Source organism: Balaenoptera borealis, assembly GCF_965194805.1.
Source record: "Balaenoptera borealis genome assembly, chromosome: 20".
In the NCBI taxonomy this organism is placed as follows: Eukaryota; Metazoa; Chordata; class Mammalia; order Artiodactyla; family Balaenopteridae; genus Balaenoptera; species Balaenoptera borealis.
In genome coordinates, this window is record NC_138879.1 from 33,940,842 (window position 1) to 33,964,730 (window position 23,889).

A 23,889-nucleotide genomic window follows, 5' to 3' on the forward strand; every position below is an offset into this window, starting at 1 on the left:
AGCTAGGATATACATCGTGCGCTGTGATGTGTAACCTTTCAGAGGGATCTGAGGGGAAAAAAATACATGTATGTTGCTTACAATATGAAGGGTTTTCTTTAATACCCTGAAGCCCATATGGGATTTCAGGACCCCAAGTAAAGAACCCCCATATCAGCATATTGAGGTTTGTGCCCTCAACATCAGCTAGTCTGATCATCCACATAGAAGCAGCACCTGAGTCTGGGATTGGAGGACAGGGCTCTCTGTCTCCCTGAGAAGCTCTGAAAGGCTTATTCTTGCCTTGATGGGAAAATCTAAAGACTGAATTTTTCAGGATCAATAAGGGCACCTTGTTGAGTAATTTACAGTAGAACGTGAAAACAAATACTGAAGGGAAGTGCCCCAAATAGCACATTCCCCTTGGTGACACACAAAGGGAAGAGGACTATGGTTAGCTGCTCCTAAGGTGGTCTCGTTCTTCCTTTTCTTTGCTTTCTTCCTTCTTCCTTCCCTCCTTCCTACCTTCCTTCCTCCCTTCCTGCTCATCTCTCTCTTCCTTCCTTCCCTCCTTTTGTTCTTCTTTTCCCTTCCTGTCTTCCTTTCCTTATTTATTTCTATTCTCCCACAAATTCCTCTGGATCCTGGGGGACCACTCCTGCTTTGGAGTTGGTTGGTTCCCAGGCCGTTCATCCTACCTCTGACCTCAGCTTAAGCATCTCTACCCAGAGGAGAGAGAAACGGGTGAAAAAAGACATGGGCCTTATTCAGGACTGGGAAGGGCTAGAGTTGGCTACTGGAGGAGGGCGAAGGAAGACTATCTGGCACCAGTGAGGTTACATACATAACACGAAACAGCCTCCAAATGTATGCCAGCAATTTACATGAGTCTTCCGTGACTGTTCACGCTTTTGCTGTTTTGTTTTCTTTCATCAGTACTTATCTTGGCCACCACAGCTACACGCAGCTGACACAAAGTACAGAACACCTTCATGAGACTCACAGACCCTCAGCCTCAGTGCAGTCCCCTGCTCTGCTCAGTGGCCACCGCACACTATCCTCGGTCCCTCCTGAAACCACAACAAGGAAACCACAGTACTGGAGACGACTCTGGCCCTTGGGGAAAGGAGGCAGAGGTGCCAACCAGGAGCCCCTGCCGCAGGTTCACTCAGTAGAGATCAAACATTATGAATTCTGCAGACTCTTCACAGTTGGGGCTTTCTCTAGCTTAAAAGACCTCAACATGGCTGTTAGTCCATTTATCACTTTCTCCTCATATGGGCTTGAGAGGAAGACGAGAGAGACAGGGGTTCAAATCCAGACTCTGCACTGATAAGCTGCGTGGCCTTAAGCTAGTTATTTAAAAGCTTTGAATCTCAGTTTTCTCATTTGTAAAATGAGACAAGTATTATTTATGATATAGGATTGTTAGGAGGATTAAGTAAACTATTTAGAAGTAGATCAAAGTACGCCAATAAATATTAATAGATGTTTTCCCAGTATCCTCCAAAGATCACTAAGCACTAGCTTCATATAAACCATTATGTTTTTAACTAATTCAGGATTTTCTTTTTACCTTTTATTTTTTGTAACATTTTACACATGCCATATTTTAAAAGGCAATCTATAACCTTTTGAAAAATAATTGGAGCTATTTTCATAGGAAAAACTGCCAACCACACCTTTTGCCAATAGTTCTTTCCCATTATCAGAAAACACCGAGCCTAACTCGGCATCAACTAGAAATACCCTTTGTTGGGGCACTTGAGGCACCCATAGCTAATGTTCTCTGAGGAATATGCTGGGATTCATGGCCCCTCATTTAAAATGTGCCCTCAAACAAAGCAGTATAGATATAAGGTGAAAAAGATGCTGTACACATTTTACTGTTTCTTGGGGTCCAGCTGACAACAAGTGTTTTCTCACTTTGACTCAGGAGGAAGAGGAAGTAAGTGTCTGGCATTTTATTCAATTAACAGCTATTTTTGGAACTATTATTACTCCACACAGGACACAATGTTGGCCACTGTAGGGGATGCAAAAATGAGTCAGACACAGTGTCTTTCCTGAAGAAAACTAAGGGGAAGATAAAAATTCTCATTTAACACAGTTTTTTTTGAATGCCTACAATGTGCACATCCTCTTCGAGGCCTGGGGATACAGTGGGGGATAAAAACAGACAAACTCATGAAGCTCATATTCCTTGAATAAACAAGTAAATTTAAATAAACAAGACAATTTCAGATAATGATAAGTACCAAAAATAAAGAAGGATGATGTATTAGAGTGAGATGCAGATGAGCTTGGGAGAAATAACTTAGTAAGTTAGAGAAAAAGAAAGTGCAGAGGAAGCAAAATGGGTAGAACAGTAGGATAGGGGATTCCAAAGAAGTAGGCAGGCGCCAGATCATGACTCCTTGTAGACTAGGGGTCTACATATAAAGGATCAGATAGTAAATATTTTAGGCTTTGCAGGCCATATGGTCTCTATTGCAACTGTTCAAATCTGCCACTGAGACAATATATAAAAGAATGAGTGGGGTTGTGTTCCAATAAAATCTATTTATGGACACTGAAATATGAATTTCATATAATTTTCACAACTTACAATATATTTTGATTTTTTTTCAGTATAAAAACCATTCTTAGCTCATAGGCTATACAAAAACAGGTGGTAGGCTGGATGTGGCCCACAGGGTCTCAGTTTGCCAGCCCCTGTTGTAGACTATGTTAAGGTGTTTGGATTTTATTGGAAGTGCACTTACAAGGTTTCAATGAAGGAAGGCATTGTGATATTATTTATGTTTTGAAGGGCCTGCTCTGGCTTCAGTAGACTGGGGGCAGGGGAAGTGGGTATGCACAGAGACAGAGAGACCTTCTAGTTCAGCTCTGAAACTGCCCTAGGAGTTCCAGTATGCAATGATGGTAGCTTGGATGAGGGTGATAATAATGGAGTTTAAAAAAATTAAAAGGAAACAGAGTTGAAATATATTGTGCAGGTAGAGTTGAAAATACATTGCATGAATCATTATAATACAAAATAGAGAGTATTAACGTCAGAAAAAATGACAGATAAAATTACTCTGGGGAATCAGGGAGAATGACCGGGGTTGAAGGAGCATGAGCTTTTCGTTCAAGTAGGTTTTGACAAGAGGAGATGGGAGAGGCATCAGGCTGGAAAGACAACTTGTTTCCTAAGAGTCTGCATGGTGATGAGGAAAGAACTTTGGTCTGAGATAGACTTGACCTCTCTGAACCTCCTGTCCTCACCTGTAAAAATGGACCATAATATTAAAGTGTAAGCTTCTCAAGGCCAGGGACCATGTCACTTGCCTCTCCATATCCCCACAACCTAGCTGGACAATAATCTAATATCAATTCAGTAAATATTTACTGGCCTACTATATGCTATGACATATGCTATTAGAAAATATATATTCATAGCAACTGTCCTCAAAGAGTTTGTAAGATTAAAGAGATAACTGCCCTAATAGGTAGTTACTGTGCTACAAAGGGACAGTATTATATCTCTGAGATACATAACAGGGATGTTAATTTTATCTTCGGATCAGAGAAGGCTTATGTGCGGAAGTGACATTTACACTGATTCCTGAGGGAAAACGAGGGATAATTACGAAAGTCAGAAAGGAGAAAACATTTCCCGCAAAATAAATAGTATGTGTGGAGAAGAAGCCTGACGTGTTTGAGGATCTAAAAATCAGAGAGAGAAAGAGAACTGGTGGGTGCCATGAGTCTGAAGCTAGAAGATGGAGAAGGCCCATGTCACCCAGGGCCTTGCAGGCCAGGATACAGATTGAGGATTTTATCCCAGGCTCAATAAGAAGTTATAAGTGAGTTTTGGGTTCACACAGACCTGGCTTTAATTCCCAGTTCTGCCACTTGTTAAATTGGTAGAATTGCTGAATGAGTGACTTAGCCTATCTTGCAGGAATATTGTGAGAAAAAAATGACAAAATTATCTGTGAAAGAGCCTGGTCGATTTTCATTAAGTGTTAGTTTTCTTTTCCTGGAACACAGGGCAAATTCAGGGAGTAGTGCAAAACAAGCCTCAGAAATGAGGTTAAATGCCCAGCAAAGAAGTCCTTATTTTGTAGATCAAGGGAGCAAAATAGAACTCTGAGGACTGTCCCTCATTCATCAATGTCCACATATAAACCCATTCAATTTGACTCAAGTCAAACCCACTCTATTTGAGCCTATACTCCATACTTCTACAAGAGAGTGGGGTGGGTGTCCAAAAATCAATATGGCATGACTCCTTTCCTTAAGGAGTTTAATTAGTTAAGGTTATAAGGAGGAAAATGGGATGTTAAAAGTGGGTGTGGTAAATTTACAACAGCTAAGATTTGAAAACAAGTGTAAGTGCCCCCGTAAGTGCTTCATGGATGAATGAATGAAGATGTGGTATACACACACACACACACACAATGGAATACTACTCAGCCATAAGAAAAGATGAAATCTTGCCATTTGCAACAACATGGATGGACTCTGAGGGTATTATGCTAAGTGAAATAAGTCAGATGGAGAGAGACAAATATTGTATGATTTCACTCATATGTGGAATATAAAAAAATTTAAAATAAAATAAATGAACAAGACAAACTAAATAAAAACAAATGCATAGATATGGAGAAGAGAATAGTGGTTACCCAAAAGGAAGCGGGGGGCAGTGGGGGAGAGCGAAACAGGTAAAGGAGTCAACTGTATGATGACAGATGGAAACTAAATTTTTGGTGGTGAGCACACTGTAGTGTGTACAGAGGTAGAAATATAATGTTATACACATGAAACCTATATAATGTTGTAAACCAATGTTACCTCAATATTTTTTTTTTTAAAATGGGTAGGAAAATGACCCCCATCCCCAAAGCCAAATGGAGTCACTTTCTCTGAATGAAAGTTGTCATCTGGCAAAAAAGTTGCAATGTTTTTGATTTTGCCCCTGTGGCTGGTTATTTTAATTCCACGAGGACTCAACAGGATTCAGAAAGCTGCGAACTGATCACATATCTTGGACCTTGCGCGTGTAAATCAGACAGATCCTGCACTTCCCTACTTTGTATCCTTTAGAAAGTAAAATAGCTTGTCAGAGTTCTCTCCCAGCAGACAAGAAGGGCATCACGCTGCTGGAAACAAAACAAAAACAAAATATCTCAGCATCCCAGGAAGCTTCCCAGAGCAGCTCTTACCCCATGGAACAGATGTCAGATGCTGCCTATTCTCAGAGAAGGAGTGTGGGGCGGCAGTCCCAGCCTTCAGATCTCTAATTGTCACTTGGTTTTGAGTCCCTGCCATTGTTCCACTTTATCCGTTGCAGCCTTTTAAAAGCTTCTACTTCTTTAATGAACAAAAATTATCTGGACAGTTTCTCTTAAAAAGTAATCTAAAACAAGTGAAAATTTACCTGGACATCTTATAACTCAAGGATATGGCAGTGTTCCAAAGAAAAAGGAAAAGTGAGAGTTTTGCCTGAATTAATAACCGATGTTCATATTTTCAGTCCACAGTGTCTTAAAAGTGCCCATTCATAAAACCCAGATAATCATGAAATAAAATATAATAATAATGTGTAATAATAAAACATAATAAAGAATAAAATAATAAGGAAGCCCAGACAGTTCTGTTTAGGCATGGAGCTCTTTCAGGCCATCAGAAGCAGTGGACGGGGATGCTTGCCAAACCTACTGGAGGTTAGGTTTCTGCTGGCCAGCCCCTGACTCTGCCATCCTTGCTGCAGTCAAGTGCACAGGTGCCTGCCCTACAGGCTGTATGCTGTGCCAATTTCAGGGCCAGCCCTGGCTTGGGCAAGAAGAACTGATGCAGGGAGTCTGAGCACCTGTACTGCCCAGTGCCTGGGTCTTAGCCACTGAACAGACCTCTCAGATGGTGACTGCTTAGTAAATGAACTTTTGCCCCAGATTCCCTCACTGTGCCGCTCCTGCCTCCTAAAGGGGCTTATGTACCTCATTTTCATCTCCTGATAACAGAATGTCACCTAAGTTATATCTGAGAAATCTGCTCCCCTTGGACACTATACCCTGCTGGTCAGGATACATCCACCCTGAGTCTATATGAGCAACCACCTAGCATTTATCCAGTGGCATGATGGTAAATGTTTAACAATTGGATCTCTGAGGAAAAAAAGTACACACACATACACACACACGCAAGTCTTCTATAAATTCTACTAACAGAAAGGATATGTAGCACACAATTTACAAATAATAATAACATATACCATACACTTTTTTATAAATTCCTCATAGCCTATCAATTCTCCCAAAATGCTTTTGTTTATTTTCATGCAATGAGTGTAGTTACCATGTAAATGTTGGCTGATATTTTCATTTACTTTAAGGAATTAAAACAAAAATGAAACAATACAGACTTATAACTTGACTCATCAATGACATTCTTTGTGTAATCAAGTTACAGTTTTCGAGTACTGGAAGACTATTTCCTCAATTGTTTTGTGCTACCCGCAGTGTAACAGCCACAGAAACTTCTAACTTTAATCTGAATTATTAACATTTTCTCCATCACTTTCTTAAGGCTAGACCAGTGGTCAGCAAATTTCTCCTGCAAAGGGCCAGAGAGTAAATACATTAGGCTTTGTGGACTACATATGGTCTCTGTCACATATTCTTCGTGTGCGTGTGTGCATGTGCACGCGCTTTTACAATCCTTTAAAAATGTAAAAGCCAGACCTCAGGTCGGATTTGGCTTTTGGAATTGTAGTTTGCCGATACCTGGTTTAGGCAGTCCACAAAATAAAAACTCAAGCCTTGGTTTTATAGCATTTGCTCATTGCTGTGCTGCAAATATTCCCACCATGGCCAATTTCAAGCTACCAATGTGATGTCACTAAACAGATTGGGAAGATAAGTGCAGTAGTACATCATTATATGCTATTTCCACCCTATAGATAAAATAGGTATCAATAATCTCAAGAGCATAATTACTAGTAAAATGCAGTAAATTAGGGAGTCATGAGTTTTGAGTATTTACTGTCTTTTTCTTTAACACAACTTATTTAAGTTTATACAATTTAATTTTTAATGATGGCTGTGTTTAACAACCAGCTGGCAAAATTCCTAACATTTTAACAATCAGCTCTTGCGAGCCATATGGGTCAACTCCAGCACCCGCTGGATTTATCCCATCTAACTGTGGATGGAGCCAAGCTCTGGCTTTCTCCTTCTCCCACTTTGTGCTGCCTCTAAAAGCTGCCCTATTATGCCACCTAATCTTAGATGTGACATGATGAGGGGATTTTGCACTTTGTACTTTGTGATAAATCTGAAACCTTCCCAACTCTTAATTTAATCTTCTAGGAAAACCAGTAGGTGAATCTACTAAGGAAAGAGATCCTATAAATGCAAAGAAAAAAATGATTTCTATATGATCTGGGGCTTGGGGATTACCTTTACTTCCGATAACTCTACTAGTGCAGAACATTCAGACTTTCTCATCCCCAAATGGCAGAAATTACTGAAGGAATTTTTGTTTAAAGTCACTCCTGGTTAAGAGACCAAAAAAGTACAAAGGTGAAGCTCCGTGAATCTCACTGAAGACATTAGGCTGGCAGCAGCTGGGTCTCTAGAAGACTGGTATTCTTTCAACAAACACTTCATGCCAAGCTTGGAAAAAGAGAAAGAACTCTCAGCAGTAGTAAGAATCACAAAAATTATAGTATCGTTTATTTAGAAAGCAAAGACCATCAAGAGAAAGAATAAATTCAGCCATAACAGGAGAGCCATTAGGAGATAAATAAAGAAGCAAATAGACCAGACTGTGGAGCTGACTTTTTTGTTGTTACTTGTAGTATTACGTACTTTTCAAAAACCTGAACATTTAGAATCTCTGCATCATGTCTGTATCTGTAGGTAGCTCTGTAATACGGCAGGCAAAACTAAGACAATACACAATGTACATAGGTAGGGGCATATTACTTTTGTAGATGGCAGAATCTGACAATAAATAAATGAATATAGCCTTCCAATTCCAACTGTGCTTTTAATCTTCTAGAAGTGGTAGGTGCAGGAAGGATTTACTAGTGTCCAAAAAAAAAAAAAAAGCCTTTTGCCCTTAATTTAAATCATTGTTTTTCTAGGGAAATTTAATTTGGGGAAAAAAAATGTTTTTCTAATTAACTGGAAGACTGTGTGCTATGCAAACAATAAAGATTCTTGTTTGAAAGTAATGCATGCCCCTACTCCTAGAACTACCAAGGGAATTTAAAATAAAAAATGCAAGCAGCTCCAACCTCGTATTTTGCCAGAGCTAAACAGAATTCCCAGATCCAGAGTTTTCACACGTCATTTCCCAATTTAAAACGCACAAGTGTTGAGTGGGTTCATGCTTCAGCAAGACACATCTTCTCATCTCTAGGAATGAGTGTATTTGATCTTTTTCTGGGTTTCTCGGCACATCCCTCTCTCCCTCTTGCTTCTTCTTGTGCTATGGTTGGACCGAAAGGTTAGAAACTGCACAATTAGATGGATCAGGGGAAGATTTCATAATGCTCTGGTGCTGGGCTGAGCAGTCGAGCCAAATTCCATTCATTAGCTAAGGCGCCAGGGTGAGTGTGGCCAGTAAAAATGCTGTTTTGGTTCCATAGAAGTGCTGATAGGGAATAGGAAATAAACTTTTATTTTTGGGGTCCTTAGAGGCAGTATGGACAAGTGAGGAGTCTGGGATGCTGGGAATCTGGAAGCCAGGAATTAATCTCCATCTTAACTACTTACTGGGCAGCTCAAGCAACTTCCATTCTCTTTTGACCGTATATTTTCTAACACTGTTTTCTTATTCTTTAAGTACCAGCGCCAGATTTCTGTCTACCTTATTCTTCAAGCATTCCAAAGTCATGAATCAAGTATTCAATTCACCCAACATAAACTGAGCCACCTATACTGTGCTAGGTGCTGTGATAGATGCTTTGGAAACTGGTATTAATACAGCTTGGTTCATGCTCTTAAAGAGCCTATAGACTAAAGAGGAGACAGATCTCTTAAATACAAAACAATAAAGCAAGTGCAATGTAAGAGACATATTAAAATTACTATGGGAAAGTTGGCAAAGGAGCTTCCCTTGGAAAGCCAAGAAGAGCTATGGAAACGAAGGATCCTTGAACCAGGGGTTTGAATGAAGGGGTAGAAGATTTTGGGGAAGGAGAGCATATTAAAATAGAAAACAGCATAAGCAACGGGTCTGAGGTCGAGTGACCAGTGAGGCTCAAGTGGAAAGCTTGGGTAGGGCCTGGGCAAGAGGCAAGACGCAAGAGGATAACTTTTACAGTCTGTCCTCCTGGTGTGTGAAGAGGATAAAACAACTCTAGACTTTGAGGCATTTGAGATTCGAGGGAGAACCTGGACAATAGCAGGTTTTAGATTTTTTTTTTTTAATCAACTGAATAGAAATTAGACATTGCTGCAATGTTATCTCTTTATGCCTTTACTTTTGCACAGTCTTCACCTCTCAAAAAGCTGGCCTGAAGAGTGTTATCACTCTTCAGGGTTTGTTAGTCACACAGTCCACACCATGAGGCTTGAAATTTACCTGCACTTTGACTAAGTTCTCTGCTTGTGCACCCTAACACTTCCAGTTATGAATTTTCTACTCTTCCCACTGATTCTGGGACATTTCTCCTCACATCATAGACTTTAAATGACGAGGGGAAACCTTCAGGAGCTCTTCTTCCTCTTAAGCTTGGTCTGTGGTTTATATAGCTGCCATCAGGAAAATGGTGATGGTTCAGGTAGAAACTCTCTTGCCCAACTGCTCTACATTTCTAAAGCTTAGATAAAAATGAAATATTTGTTAAAATAACAGAACTTCACATTTAAAATATTCATAGCTATTTGATACAAATATAGTGAATCACAGTTTGAGCCAGAGCCAAATTTTAAGAAATACTAACACCTAGGTTTTGTCTGGTACCTTTCTTACTAATGTTCAACTGCTATGAGCCACTGCATGATTGAACCCTGCTTCTATTTCCCAGACCTAAGTAGAAACAGTTGCCCTGATCTTTATCTTAAAACTGTAAGTCTTATATAGTTTTAAACTTCATATACATGGCTCCAACCCTTCAGGGATTTAGAGCAGACTTATAAGTGATTTTTCTCATGGCTTTAATATTAAGTCTTTAAACTACCTACACATAACTTTCCAGAGAGACCATGCTAAGTTGCCTTCTTAGAATTCCCAGTTGGCTCTCAAAGTGATTCCGGCTCATTCTATTTCCAGAAGTGAGCAGAAGCTACTTTCTTTATGTCAAGAGTCCATCAACCCAAGGAAGTACACAGAGGGAAAAAAACTATAGGTTGCCCCAGAATAGACTGGCCATTCCAACATGGAGAATTTTTTTCCTTCCATGTAGATCTTCTCTTTCTCTAGACCCTTCCCCCTTTGAAACCTCAACATATTATACGATCTAATTAGACTTAAATGCTTAAAACTTTCTATTAACTCCTAAAGAAGAACACACCTCCCTACAAACCTGTTTCTATTTGTTTTTTTTTGTTGTTGTTGTTGTTTTTCAAGAAGCCAGGCCCTCTTTTCCACCTGAAACATGCTTTGTAGAACTATTTCAATAGAATATGACAGCTTTCATTCAAAAATAAATTGTTGTTTCTTCAGAAATTTTAAAGAGTGCATCTTTGAGCAACATTTCTTTAATCATTTCTCAAATAATCTGGTCTTGTTCCCACTAATCCCTAGCTCTTCTTTTGGGATGTTACCCTGAATCCTTAGCCTGAAATCAGAAGCTCTTGATCCTCAGTCTTGGGCTTGGGGCTTCACCACATCAGTGAACCATGCATGTCTCAATGGCAACCAAAGATATTTTTGTTTCTAGAATTTTCCTATATTCTTTGTTCTTTCTAGATGTCCTTGCACATGTGCTACTAATTTTCATTTTGTTTGTGATAATTCCCTCAATGACTGCTCTTTTTTCTTTAGCTTAAAATAATATGCAACACTATTCTCTGATTACAAACCCTCTCTAATTTGACCTTAAGAAACTTGGCTTTTTCAAGAGCTAGTAGCTCATAGTCATAATAAAACATCTGGGGGAAAAATTATACATACATACCTATATATATATATATAACACATATATTAAAATACATGCATATATATGTTTTAGAATATGTATTTATAATAAGGTATAGGCTTGATTTGAGAGTAAACATATAACCTTAATCATTTGATTCTAATTAGATTTTACAATATGCCTAAGAGCTTCAAAGGGCAAGAGTCTGGAAAAGGAGAAGATTCACATGGAAGAAAAATATCTCCATGTTGGAAAACCAGTCTATTCTGGATGTGTGTGTGTACATATGTATATGCATACAATAAAACAAATATATATGTATTTGATTTGTACAATATTTAGTAAGCATTTTCTATGCACCAAGCACACAGATCCAAGTGTGGATCTAGAGGGGGAAAAAATGACTAACACTTTTCTTATTCTCAAATTTCTCACAATCTAACAAGAAAAAGAAGCATAATATATGTGTAATAAATCTTGTTTTTATATAAATTAAGGACTTTGGGAACACAGAAAAGATGTATTTAATTAATTATTCCTGAGGAATTTAGAGCCTTAGTAGGGTTTTGACAAGCAAAGGTTGGAAGATGAACACAAGACAGAGGCATAAAAATGCACAGAATAATAAACAGGTAACAAGGACTTTGCTTTGGGAAATGGCAGGACATAAGGATAGTAGAGTAAGGCTGGGACTAGATTATGAAGGTCTTTGAATGCCTTGTTAAGGTTTCATTTTACTTTGGAAATCAACTGGACACTACGAAAAGATTTTATGAGGAGAAACTAAACAATTAGATCTGCATTTTAAAACTATAATTTGGGCTATAGTAAGAAGATTGTATATAAGGATAAGGAGATGAACAGAAAAATCAATTAGGAGAGTTTATCAATTAGGCCTACAAAAAATCAATTGCAGAGTTGATGCTCATGATTATAAGGGTCTGCTCTAGAATAGCTTCAGTGTGAGGGGGAGAGGGAAATTTATGGGAGACATTTAAAAATAGAACTTACTGGGTTTAGTAATCAACTGGTTGTGAGGAATTGGGGAAAAAGAGGAGGCAGGATGCACTGAGTTTTGGGGTTGGTTGACTGGATGTGTGGCCGTGCTAAATGAGCTAAAATTAAGAAAAAAAGAGGAGAAACATATTTTGGTAAGGAAAAGTACTTAATGGAGTACTTCCACTCAAGTGGAGTGGGGACACTCAGGTGGAAATTTACAGAAAGAAGTCAGAGCTCCAGAGAGAAGCTAAACCTTGAATTACAGTTTCAAGAGTCATTGTTGGAGCCATAAAAGTGGATAAGGTCACTAACTGGGACAAGCATGTGGAATGAAAAAGGAGCCAAACCCTCAAGGAACAACACATCAAAGGACAAAGAAAGGGAGGAACCAGGGAGAGCCTGAAAAGAGGGAATCAGGAGGTAGAAGAAGCAGAAGACAGGGTGCAACCGAAACCAAGGGGAAAGAAGGTTGCAAAACTTGGGGGAGGCCAAAGTGGCAGGATTTCCCAAGAAGAGGCTGTTGCGGATGATCAAAGCACTAGGAATTTTAGGAGAGCAATTTCAAGAGAGTGAGGATAGCAAGCTAGATTCCCAGGAGAATAATGAAGAGAAGCAGAAGATGCAGGGGCAGCAACTCTGAACAGAGGGATTGTGTGACTCTAGGGGAACAGCAGGATTTAGAGATGGTTTGGCTTAATTTTGAAGTATTTAAGTGTCATAGAGAATATAATTTAAATCTAAAGGCCCATAGCTTGTCATCATGAGGTTTAGAAATATGCAGCCCTTGTCTTCCATGTGACTGAAGCTCCTGCTTCATGTAGGATTGCCTCAAATCCTGCCGTGTGTAAACGGTCACTTAGGACACTTTTTACTGATGATGTACAATTTCTCTCTCCTGACCACGGTTTTTTCAACCAGTGGAAAATGTTATGAAAGAGCATGTCTCACAGTAAAATGGGGTGTTACAATTTGGGTGTTAAGATTTAACTGTGAATGAACACCCACTTTGGGGATGTCAGCTGTGTGGGGAGCACCAAAGACATCAGCCACAAATCCCAAATTCTTCAGCTGAAAAGAAGCCTAATGAAAAAGCCTGGAAGACAATATCAGGGAGGAGAAGGAAAGCCAGGGGAGCAGCATACGAGACACTAAAGGAAGAGGGTGATTCCAGAAGGAAAAGGAGTCAAATTATGTGGAAGGAAATGAAAGGAGCCTTCTTCATTTGGGATGAGAATGCCCCTGGGAGCTTGAAGTAGCACTCTCAGTAAAATGGTGAAACAGAAACCAGACGTGGGGAACAAACAGAAGGTAATATCCTAATGAACCCTTCACTTCTCACATGAAGTAAATATCTTCTATATACAATGAACTTTTATATATAATGTGCCTGCGCATGTGTGTCTATATACATATATACATACATACACATTAAGGTATATTATTCACTGTTGAATGATTACTTTTTTCCCCACCTTTGTTTTAAAAAATAATGGTGAACTTGGAAACTGACTTATGCCGCGGAGAATTGTTAGATGTGCCAATATAGGGAAAAGCGGGTAAACATACTGTTTTTGAGAGAGATTATATGCTAGAGTTTCTATGATGCTTCTTGGTAGATGACTAGTCTCTCTCTCCTTCTTTCTTTTTCTCTTTCCCTCCCTCCCTCCCCTTCTTCCCCCCTCCCCTTTCCATCCAGTGGAATGGAGCATGTCTAAAGACTTTTGTCCTTTGGCTGGAGAAATCATCATGGAAAACCTGCAGACCCTGAGATGCACAATCACAGGACTTACAATGGTAAATACCAAATCCTCCTGTTAGACTTCCCATTCCCCTACTCCTGATGTTTGTGCTGGGATATTCATAGCAAATGCCTACTTTGGAAGCAACAGACAACGCCCAGTCCTCTGGCAACAACTGCCACTCGTTAAGCGTGATATGTCTGGTATCCATAATCTGAACCCCACAAAGGAGTGAGCAGACAGCATGAACCACTTTGTAAGCTGCCATGTTCTACAGAGATCAGAAAAAGACTGGCCTCATGCAAGCCTTGAAAGCTGCTGCTTTCTGGATCACAGTCTAATCTTCGGGGAGGGATCAAAGGCTCTATGAGATCCAATTTTGACTCCCTGTCTGATGGTAAAAATAATAGCTTCATCTAACCCTCATCTCCACAGCCTCAGTTGAGATCAGTCATCAATTGGAGTCACACAATTTCCTGAGAGAAACCCTTTTCCCTTGATTAAAAAAAAAAAAAAAAATCTGTCCAAATGTGCTTTCACAAAAAAGAAACTATATATGGTGGCACTACATTTCTCAGTAACCTGAACCAATTTAAACTGTGAATGAAAAACTGGAACAGACTGTGCTTATTTGTTTAACCAATCTAAACTTAAATGTTAATTATTTATAGAACTATAAACCATATAAGCCTATGAAATGCAGAAAATAAAAACACCTAACAAATCAGTCCAGACTGGAACAAACCCTATATTTCCTCAAACAATTAAATGCAACAAAACTGGATCATCAAAATCTTTTTAATTGAAAAACATTTTAAGTAAACTTAAATTAAACCTGTATTTTTTTATCCAATTCAAATAATTAAAATCTTAGGACCTTCATATGTGAGAGGTAGAAGGAGAATTTTCTTGTTGTTTTTCTAAAAGGTTAGTCAATTAAAACAGTTACCTGTAAAGCATAATCCTGAAGCCCAGAATTAAAAATCTGTGTTAGGTTGCACCTCTTCAAGTGTGAACCAGCTTATTCTAATAGAATTCTTGGTGGTTGGGTCACCATCACAGAATCTTAACTTTCAGTCTTACTTACACATCTACACCAGGGGCCAAAACCGTGGATTAGCAGAACAAACAAACCCCTGAATGGGTGGCCCCTAGAGATGCTATCATCATCTGATTCCCAACCCTATAGCTCACATGATGGAAGAGGGGCAGAGAGAACCCGAGGGAATTTCTGCTGCTTAAAAGAAAAAGTGATATGGTGATAAAAATGGAAAACTCTCCATAGAGAGTTTCTCTAATATTTGAACTAATTTTTACAGGGATTAAGTTTTTCCAGTTGGTCATCCAATGAGAGCAACACAGATACTATCCTAATCACATAAAAGCCTAGAAGTAGATTTACACTTCACAGAATCTCCATATCCTTGAGGTACCTAGAAACCCATTTTTAATGTTTTAAAAATTAAGTTTATAATATGGTAAGGCCATTACTATTAAATCCCTAGCAAAGGCTCTACAAAGATTGCTATTTTTTTTTAACTTCAAACACCACTTTACAGATTTTGCAAGCAATGCTTTAACAAGTGCTGACTTCTAAAACACCCCTTTGGGTTCATCAGAAAAAAAAAAAAATTCCTCAAAGCAAAAATATAAAAGCATAAAACATTTTAAAATATTATAAGCAAACAAAAAACAACTCCTTAATTCTTTTTTTTTAAATTGAAGTATAGTTTATTTATAATGTTATATTAGTTTCGGGTGTAGAATGTAGTAATCCAATACTTTTATAGATTATACTCCATTTAAAGTTATTAGAAAATATTGGCTATATTCCCTGTATTATACATTATATCTTTGTATCTTATTTATTTTTTACCTGGTGGTTTGTATCTCAGTTCTCTTCTCCTATCTTGCCCCTCCCCACTGGTAACCACTACTTTGTTCTCTACATCCGTGAGTCTATTTCTTTTTTGTTACATTCCCTAGTTTGTTTGTTTTATTTTTCAGACTCCACATATAAGTGATATCATACAGTATTTGTCTTTGTCTGACTTATTTCACTAAGCATAATAACCCTCCAGGCCCACCCATGTTGTTGCAAGTGGCAAAATTTCACTCTTTTTTATGGCTGAGTAATAATCCATTGTGTGTGTGTGTGTGTGTGTGTGTGTGTGTGTGTGTGTGTGTAATCATATCTTCTTTATCCATTCATCTGTTAATGGACACTTAGTTTGCTTCCATACCTTGGCTATTGTAAATTATGCTGCTATGAACATTGGGGTGCATATATCTTTCAAATTAGTGTTTTGTTTTCTTTGGATAAATACCCAGAAGTGGAATTGCTGGATCATATGGCAGTTCTATTCCTATGTTTTTGAGGAGCCTCCATACAGCCACAACTCCTTAATTCTTAATGTCATAAAACATTAAAGCATATAAACCATTGTTTTAATAATGGTTTTAAAACTGAAGTAGCATCAAAGAATTAATTTTTAAAATGTTTGAACAACTGAGTAAAGGATATTTATTGCAGCATTATTTATTTAGCATAAAATGTGGAAACAATCTAAATGTCCACTAATGAGGGATTGGTTAAATAAATGACTGTGTTTACCCAAAGTGAAGTAAACTACTAAAAGAATGAAGCAGATCTTTAATTATTAATCTGAAAAGATGTTCATTACAACTTGTCGATCTTGTAAAGCAAGTTGATCAGCTAGAAAAAGGTGATAGTAGTTGCCACTGGGGAGGAGAAAATAAGGAAAAAGAGGTAAGGGCGAGAAATTGCAGGTTTTGGTAAACCTTACAGAACTATGACTTAAAAATTGGTGTATAATGGTTTGGGGAAGGTCAGGAAAAGCAACTATGATATTCCGATTTTGAAAAAAGAAAGCACAAAGAAACTAAGAGGGCACCCCAAATATGTTTATTATCATGTAAAAACGTAATAGTCAAGAAAAGCTAGAAAGTTAAAGTATGGGTAGTGGGATGAACAAGTTCATCAGACACAGAATAAAGCTTCTAGGGTAAAACTGACTAAATAAAACTCCCAACGCATCAATCTCTCTATTTCGATACTTTGCAGGGCCAACAGTATTTTGTTCAAGTCTCGGCTTATAACATGAAAGGATGGGGACCTGCTCAGACCACGACACCAGCATGTGCCTCTCCTTCTAGTAGGTGGTGGCTGTGACCTCTCTCAAGCCTTGCCAGACTCCAACTCCAGTTCCATCCTCAGGATGCCATTGCCATTCCCTCTCCCCACTGCTTGGGACTAATAAGACCTCCTCAGAGTAGCATCTGGCCACATAACGAATAATTCCTCTGCAGAAATGTTCCCCTGGGAGGCAACTCAGTGGAGTGAAAGAAGAGGGAATTTGGAACCAGCAAGACTGAATTTGATAGCCATTATACCTTTTATTAGCTGTGTGGCTTTCAAAATTTACTGAAAGTCTCTGAGTCTCAATTCCACATCTGTAGAATGGGTCCGATCATACCCTTCACAGGGCTTTTGTGGAGATGTACTGAAATGGCACAGTAGGAGTGGCTGGCCCAGAGTACATGCAGTCCATTTTAGACCTCACCTCCCCTTCCTCACCAGAAGTCTAGCAAATTTTACTTACATTCTGTCAGAAGAAAAGCTTTCTTATTAACAGGCACTCTGATACACTCTGCCACAAATAGAAATCTATAATATTTATAATGGTGGCTGAAAAACCCAGCAAAGCCCCTTCTAATTATTTTAAACTTAATAGTTTATGTCTGGTGTATTTGGTAATTCTCTGTTAACCAGAAAATTTAATTAACAGGAAGAACATCTCCAGACATACTACATGATAGATTTTTCTGCATAATGAACCTATTGTTCTGAATTATATTTTATTTTAAAAATCTTCACTAATGGGATCATTTAAAATGGTATCATACACTTCTTGTGAAAGTGCAAACTGCTCCATCCTTTGTGGAACACAATGTACCATATTATATCAGCTGCTATAAGAACATTCATTTCTTTTTACCCTATAATTATACATCTAAGAATCTAACCGAAAGAAACAGATGCAGACACACAATCATGAACAAATATGTGCACGGCAGCCATATATTGATATAGTGAAATATCATGTGTGGGGGGGAGAACAAATATCCAATATTAACTCTGTGGTTGAATAAAGTATGATATACTTTAATAAAGTATGATATATAGATCCATACTACAGAATAAAATGCAACTCTTAAAAATGGTGTTTTAAGAAACGATTCATTGTATAGAAGAAATTCTTATAAGTTTTATGTAAACAAACATCATAATTTTTTTCATATAACATTTAAACTGTGAGCTTGACTATAATTAGGTAGGTGTGTCTGCATATACCTATTAAAATTTAACAGCAGATATTTGGGTTATGAGATTATGGGCTCTTTAGTTTCCTATTTTATATATTCTTGTATTTTTCGAGTATTATAATAACCCTTTGCCCAGGAAAAGCCATGAGTCGGGTGGTATATTATGGGCTTTCACATTCAGTGTCTCACTGAATCCTGCCAACAGCCACTGTTCCCATCTTGTGGGTAAGCATCTTCATTATCATCTGTATCACTATCAACACCAGAGCTAACGTTTATAAAACTCACTATATGCTGCATGTTAATCTAAGAACTTTACACAGATTAACTCAATCTTCATAACAAACCTGTTGAGGTGATTTTTATTATTTTACTGATGAGGGAACTATTAATATTGAGGTACATACACACATACATACAGCCCAACAACAGAAAATTAGCAAGCACTGAAGTCAGGTCCAAACCCCATGTTCCTTGCTCTTAACCACTATGCTGTCCTCCTCCTCTATTAATAAGGGAAATTAGGATTCAGAGAGCGTGTTGCCTTGCCTGGGGTCACAACTTTGGTAACACGGCTGAGCCAGGATTCAAGTCTGAACTAGTCAAGACTCTGCTGTGGTAGCTAATGCCCTGCTATCAGGCAGACAATCAGACTAAAAGCCAGCCAACCATTCCTGACTACTGCCTCTGGTGGATTCAGATAGCTAAATCAGGCCATACAGAGCCTTGGACCACAAATACCAGGGATCTCTAAGACTCCTAAGTCCCCTAGCATTTGATGATTTAAATATTCCAGTCTTACTTGGACATCTTTCTTACTGAAGACTTACCAGAAACACATGCGGGGAATATTGGAAGATTAAGATACTTAGGGAACCCATCTCATTCTACGGGGGTAAAAAGAGTATGTATTTTTGGAGATGGAGGGATAGAAGGGATAGAAAAGCAAAAAAAAAAAAAAAAAATTAGACCTGAAGGTGGGTCAGAGGAAAACCCACTCCAAACGGAGACCCCATGCAAATTCTGATCTGCATGATGTATTTACTTATAAACATCAGATGTCCCGGTTCTATAAACTTCAAATTCTATTCAGATACTCTCCCTCAGAGCCCATTTGAAGAGCTCTCTCCAGAATGAAAAGAACAGTTGTCCAGGGCTGGGAAGAGTTACTTACTACTTGGTAATTAACATAGCAAATGGCAACACTTTCTAAAACAGCACATTTGATTAGTAGGGGTATCTGGCAAAGAACTGAAATCCAAACATGTCATTACAGTCGCTGCAGACATGCCATGTCACTTGGAAAGAACAATATAAAAACACTCTGGTTCTATTTATAAACAGAGTATGACATTGTGATGTAACATATATCAGTATTCAGATATTTACTAGAAGACAATGTATTCTAACATGACAGAATAATTGGAAATTTGGTAATATGTTCCAGTAAGCTATAAAACTTTTTAAAATATTTTTACAAAAGGCCTGAATGTGTTTTTATAGACTTATGTTATATGGTATGGTACATAATAAGAGAAAAGGACCCAGACAGGCTTGTCTGAGTTACGATCAGGAAAGCCCTGATATCACCAGTGAATGTAAGCTCTGCATTGCGTTGCAATTGAAGTGTCTCATTACCAGAACAGTGAGCAGTATTATGTGGCATGATCTGCTCTTTTCCTACCACACTAAGTTTATTCCTGTCAGGCTCCTGATTTCTTAATATATTTTCAATTTTCTCCCTCATCCCTAAAGTCTCCTATTTTATGTAGTCATCAGAACCTTCCAAACATCTATGAGAAAGACTCATTCTTTCCAAAAACCTTGGCATCATGTCCAGTGCTCACTCGGGCTGCAATTTAGCATTAGCAATTTTCTAATGTATCATAAAGTCATCAGCTCAAGCTCACCTCTGATGTAATAGGCCTCAGCTGAAAGAGCCAGGTCCACTTCATCTCCCCCTGCATTGATGGCAGTATTAACACTCATTAGAATGTATTAGCATGTTCAGGGCCATATAGTAATTGTCCCCCAGGAGTCTTACTCAAGCCAACAACATTGCTCATCTTATCTGAGTACTTCAGATACATTCATCCAACTAAGGAAACGAACTCATAATGGCCTTTGGGAATTCATGAGAGCAATGTTTATTCTCACTGTGTCCAGATACCAGGGAAACTATAGATAGTCCAAGGGCCACTTGGAGTTCGTTCCCTCAAACATTTCCAAATTTCCCATAGCCCATCCTACATGAACACCATAATGCTTCTAGTCACAATGCCTCACCAACATTTAATGAGCATCTCCAATGTGCGCAGAATGGTGCTTTACTTGCAGTATTTCTTTGAAACCACAAATAACCTAAAAAGAGACTCAAAAGCTCACTTTACAGAGAAAAAACCTGAAGCAAAGAGAAATTAAGTCACAGTTTCTGCCAACAAAGAACAGAGTCCACAGAAAGCACCTATGCCAATTCCCTGTCTCCAGAGTTGACCACAACTAAGCCACACCACACAGACTCCAACCAAACTCTGACCCTCCTTCTCAAAAGAAAACAAAAACAAAAACATGTCCATGGTATAAGGAAATGAGCACTAGACGGAGGGTCATGAGACTATGTTATACTCCTAGCTATGCCACCACCACCACCAAGCTGAAAAATTTAGAACTGGAATGGTTATCTCTGGGCCGCAGCCTTCTAAGAGGTAAAATGAAGAAGGGTACATGGGGGAAGGTGGGAAGGAGGAGGGATTAGAAAATCTCTGAGGCCTTCCTCTCCAAAGGGAATTATCTGCTAAGGTAAGAAATGATGTCTCCATACTCACCACTCAGGAAGTTAACTTTCCATCAATGAGTTCCCTTCTTTTTAAGTTATTATTTACATAAGGTTTTCCACATAACATTGCACTGGATAGCTAATATACCTCTCATTTAATCCTCACAAAAATCCTGCAAGATAGATACTATACTCTTTTTTCATACTACGGAGTAGAGGCCCTGTCAGTGTAAGTAACTTGTTTTACGGACACTGAGCTAGGAATCAGAAGAACCGGGGCTCAAACCCAGGTTTATCTGACTCCAGAACCTGCATTCTTTCTAACTATGTTGTACTACTCGGCCTTGGATGGACCAATGTGGAATGTTTTTACCTAACTTTAACTGTCATGGCATCTGCTTAAGTTTCTAAACAAGGGAGACTCCATATTTTAAAGTAACTCTAGGTGGAGGGAATTTGAAACTTGTTCAGTTAGAATTTAAGCCTCAAATATACTTGTGAACTCACTGGCTTTTCTCGAAAAGAATGTCTAGCAATTTTAGAGAAAGCATTTCAACCAAGAAGCACTTAAAGTTGTTGCTTTTGAAAGATCCAGAAAGTAAAACCAGGGGAAAGAGAATAGGGATGGACTATGAAATGACTGACCTGCCGAAAAAAAAAACCTAGAGTTGGAGACAGCAGAATTATAATCTTGACATTAGTCCCGTACGGGTTATTACTCTTGATATCATTATAGCCAAATGGAATGAAAATAGAAGGGGGAGAAAAATCTCAGTGGGTATTGCAATTTAAATTTGCCATGTAAGCTAATACTGTATATTTAGAGACTGAGCAGACAGGGTGGTTGGTGGCTCCGAGTATGTGCAGGAGTTGCTGTGCCAGCTAACCAAAGCAGACATTCATTAGAGCAAAATGTAGATTTCCATTTCTTGGCATCTGACATGGGCTCTTTCCTTGGAAAGAAATGTCAATTTGGCCAAAAGTGTCAAACCTACAATAAAAGCATTGGGACCGTGGATTTCATCTAGTCTGCACATTCCCACCCCTTTCTTTCCTACTGTGGAAATCCAGTGGCGACTTGGGGTGCTGAGTGGAGAGGTGACAGGGGAACTGATTAGGACACAGACGCTGAAAAGGAGGGTAAGGAGCTGGGGGAGGGGAAGATGGACTCCCAAATTCTCTATTTTCTTTTGGCTTTCAATTACCATTTTCTCTTGCCTTAAAACTGCCCAACACAAGAAACCAACCACAATTACTGTTTTGCACAGGGCCTGAAAAATGGCAGCTTCCAAACCCTTGGTAATGCCTGCTAGCTGTGCAAGTACTGGGTGCTTATCCACACAGTCTGTGGGTAGTATGAGCAAAATTCAGCTCCCGAGGCAGTGCAGGGAAGAGGCCTCCCCTACTTGAAAATTTTACTCTGTTTGTTTCTTTTGTTCAATAGACTGGAAAGACTATGACGACAGAGCGCCCAGACACAAGGGACAGAGTGAAGTTTTGGAAGGTCTGCTGCAGCAGGTCCGAGCCCTTCATCAGCATTATAGTTGCCGGGGTAAGGATAAAAATCTGTCCTGGGCCATCGACTGAGGTCTCGGTGGCGCCGGTAATTTTAGCAGTTTCCTAACTGGGTCATACCTTCTCATTCATCAGGGAGGGAGAGAGATATTAATATTTGTACATCTGGAATCACTTTACAGCACTATCTTACTTTAACCCTTCAGAAGAGACTTCCCTCTCCCTTCCTTCCCTTCCTCTTTCTTTCACACCCTCACTCCATAGGAACAGTTTGAAAACAAGCACAGGAAAAATTGCAGCTGCCATTAGTTCCCTTCTCTTTAAATTGTACCTTCACAAAACTTCTCAGTGTGCTGAGTCTTCGGGATATTCACCCTCAAACTTTTCACCTGCAAAAAAAATTCTGTGAACATCCCTGAGGAAGCACAACCAACTGTAACAGCAACAATAATATTAAACTTTTGTGTACATTTATTATAAAATTTACATACAATTCACATCCAATATCTCTTTTTCATCCTCATTTTGGCAATTATCACTGAGGCTAAGTGACTTGACCAAGGTCACAATGCCAAGAAGAGACAGAATCAAGATACCAACGTAGGTTTTCTGTCTCCAAGCCAGTCTTCCTGCCACACCTCGTTTTTGTCTCCCACCCTTACATCAGGACAGGGCACTGGATTTTAATCTCACCCTGAATTTTAATCTTCCCCTATACTACTGCTCAAGAGAAAGTAGAGCATACGTTCTCTAGACCTAGCCAACTACACCCAGAAAATCTCTGAGAAGCTTTAAAAAGATTATTTTCTACTTGGGCTGTTCAAATGGGACAGGGTCAGGTTTCTGATCGGTGTAATGATTCGTGGAGCAGGCACTTAGGTTTATTTGGAGAATTAAAGTTCCATAAAGTTTTCATTTTCCGTGCTCCTTCACCCATCACATCTCTAACTGCATTGTACTCTCTAGATTCAGGGCACTACAGGACCAGCTAGGTTAATAATCTATGGTTGAAACTAAGAAATGTTAAATGAGTTTTGACTAGGTATAAAGAAATCATACTTAGCATTAGCAAAAAGTTGTTCCCAATTGCTGTATAGCTATGACAAAAGAGCCCTTCAGAAATGTTGGCTACGGCTAGAAATGAGGGCAAGTGTTTGCAAGAAAATAATGTTCTAATGAGTGGTTGGTTCATTAGGAGATGTAAATATGCATGGAAGAGGCTTAGGAAATCCAAGTGGGATTTCATTCTCGGATCTCTAGGAAAACTTTATCCAGACCAGGGCCTTCAACATTCCACACCGACCAAAGTACATTCAGTTCTCAGTTATCCAGGGCCCATTTAACCAGGACAGGCATTATCTAGGCTCCTTTCTCTTCTTCTCCCTCTCCATCATTTCCCTGCCCATTGGTTCCTGCATGGCAGGCAAAAATAATGAAGCAATTGGATAGATTAT

The 23,889-nt window shown here is 38.9% G+C and overlaps 1 protein-coding gene and 1 long non-coding RNA gene across 2 annotated transcripts in view; one reads left to right on the plus strand and one right to left on the minus strand.

Annotated features, from left to right (window-relative positions):
• Positions 1-23,889, plus strand: part of ANKFN1 (ankyrin repeat and fibronectin type III domain containing 1) — a 424,018-nt gene that overhangs the window by 339,844 nt on the left and 60,285 nt on the right. Inside the window, exons 8-10 of the mRNA XM_082371893.1 lie at positions 13,755-13,852; positions 16,883-16,973; positions 22,365-22,472. Coding sequence (XP_082228019.1) covers positions 13,755-13,852; positions 16,883-16,973; positions 22,365-22,472 — 297 coding nt within the window. The remainder of the gene's footprint in view (positions 1-13,754; positions 13,853-16,882; positions 16,974-22,364; positions 22,473-23,889) is intronic.
• The window catches only part of LOC309618349, a 353,317-nt gene that overhangs the window by 152,376 nt on the left and 177,052 nt on the right, over positions 1-23,889 (minus strand). The gene's annotated exons all lie outside the window — the stretch shown is intronic.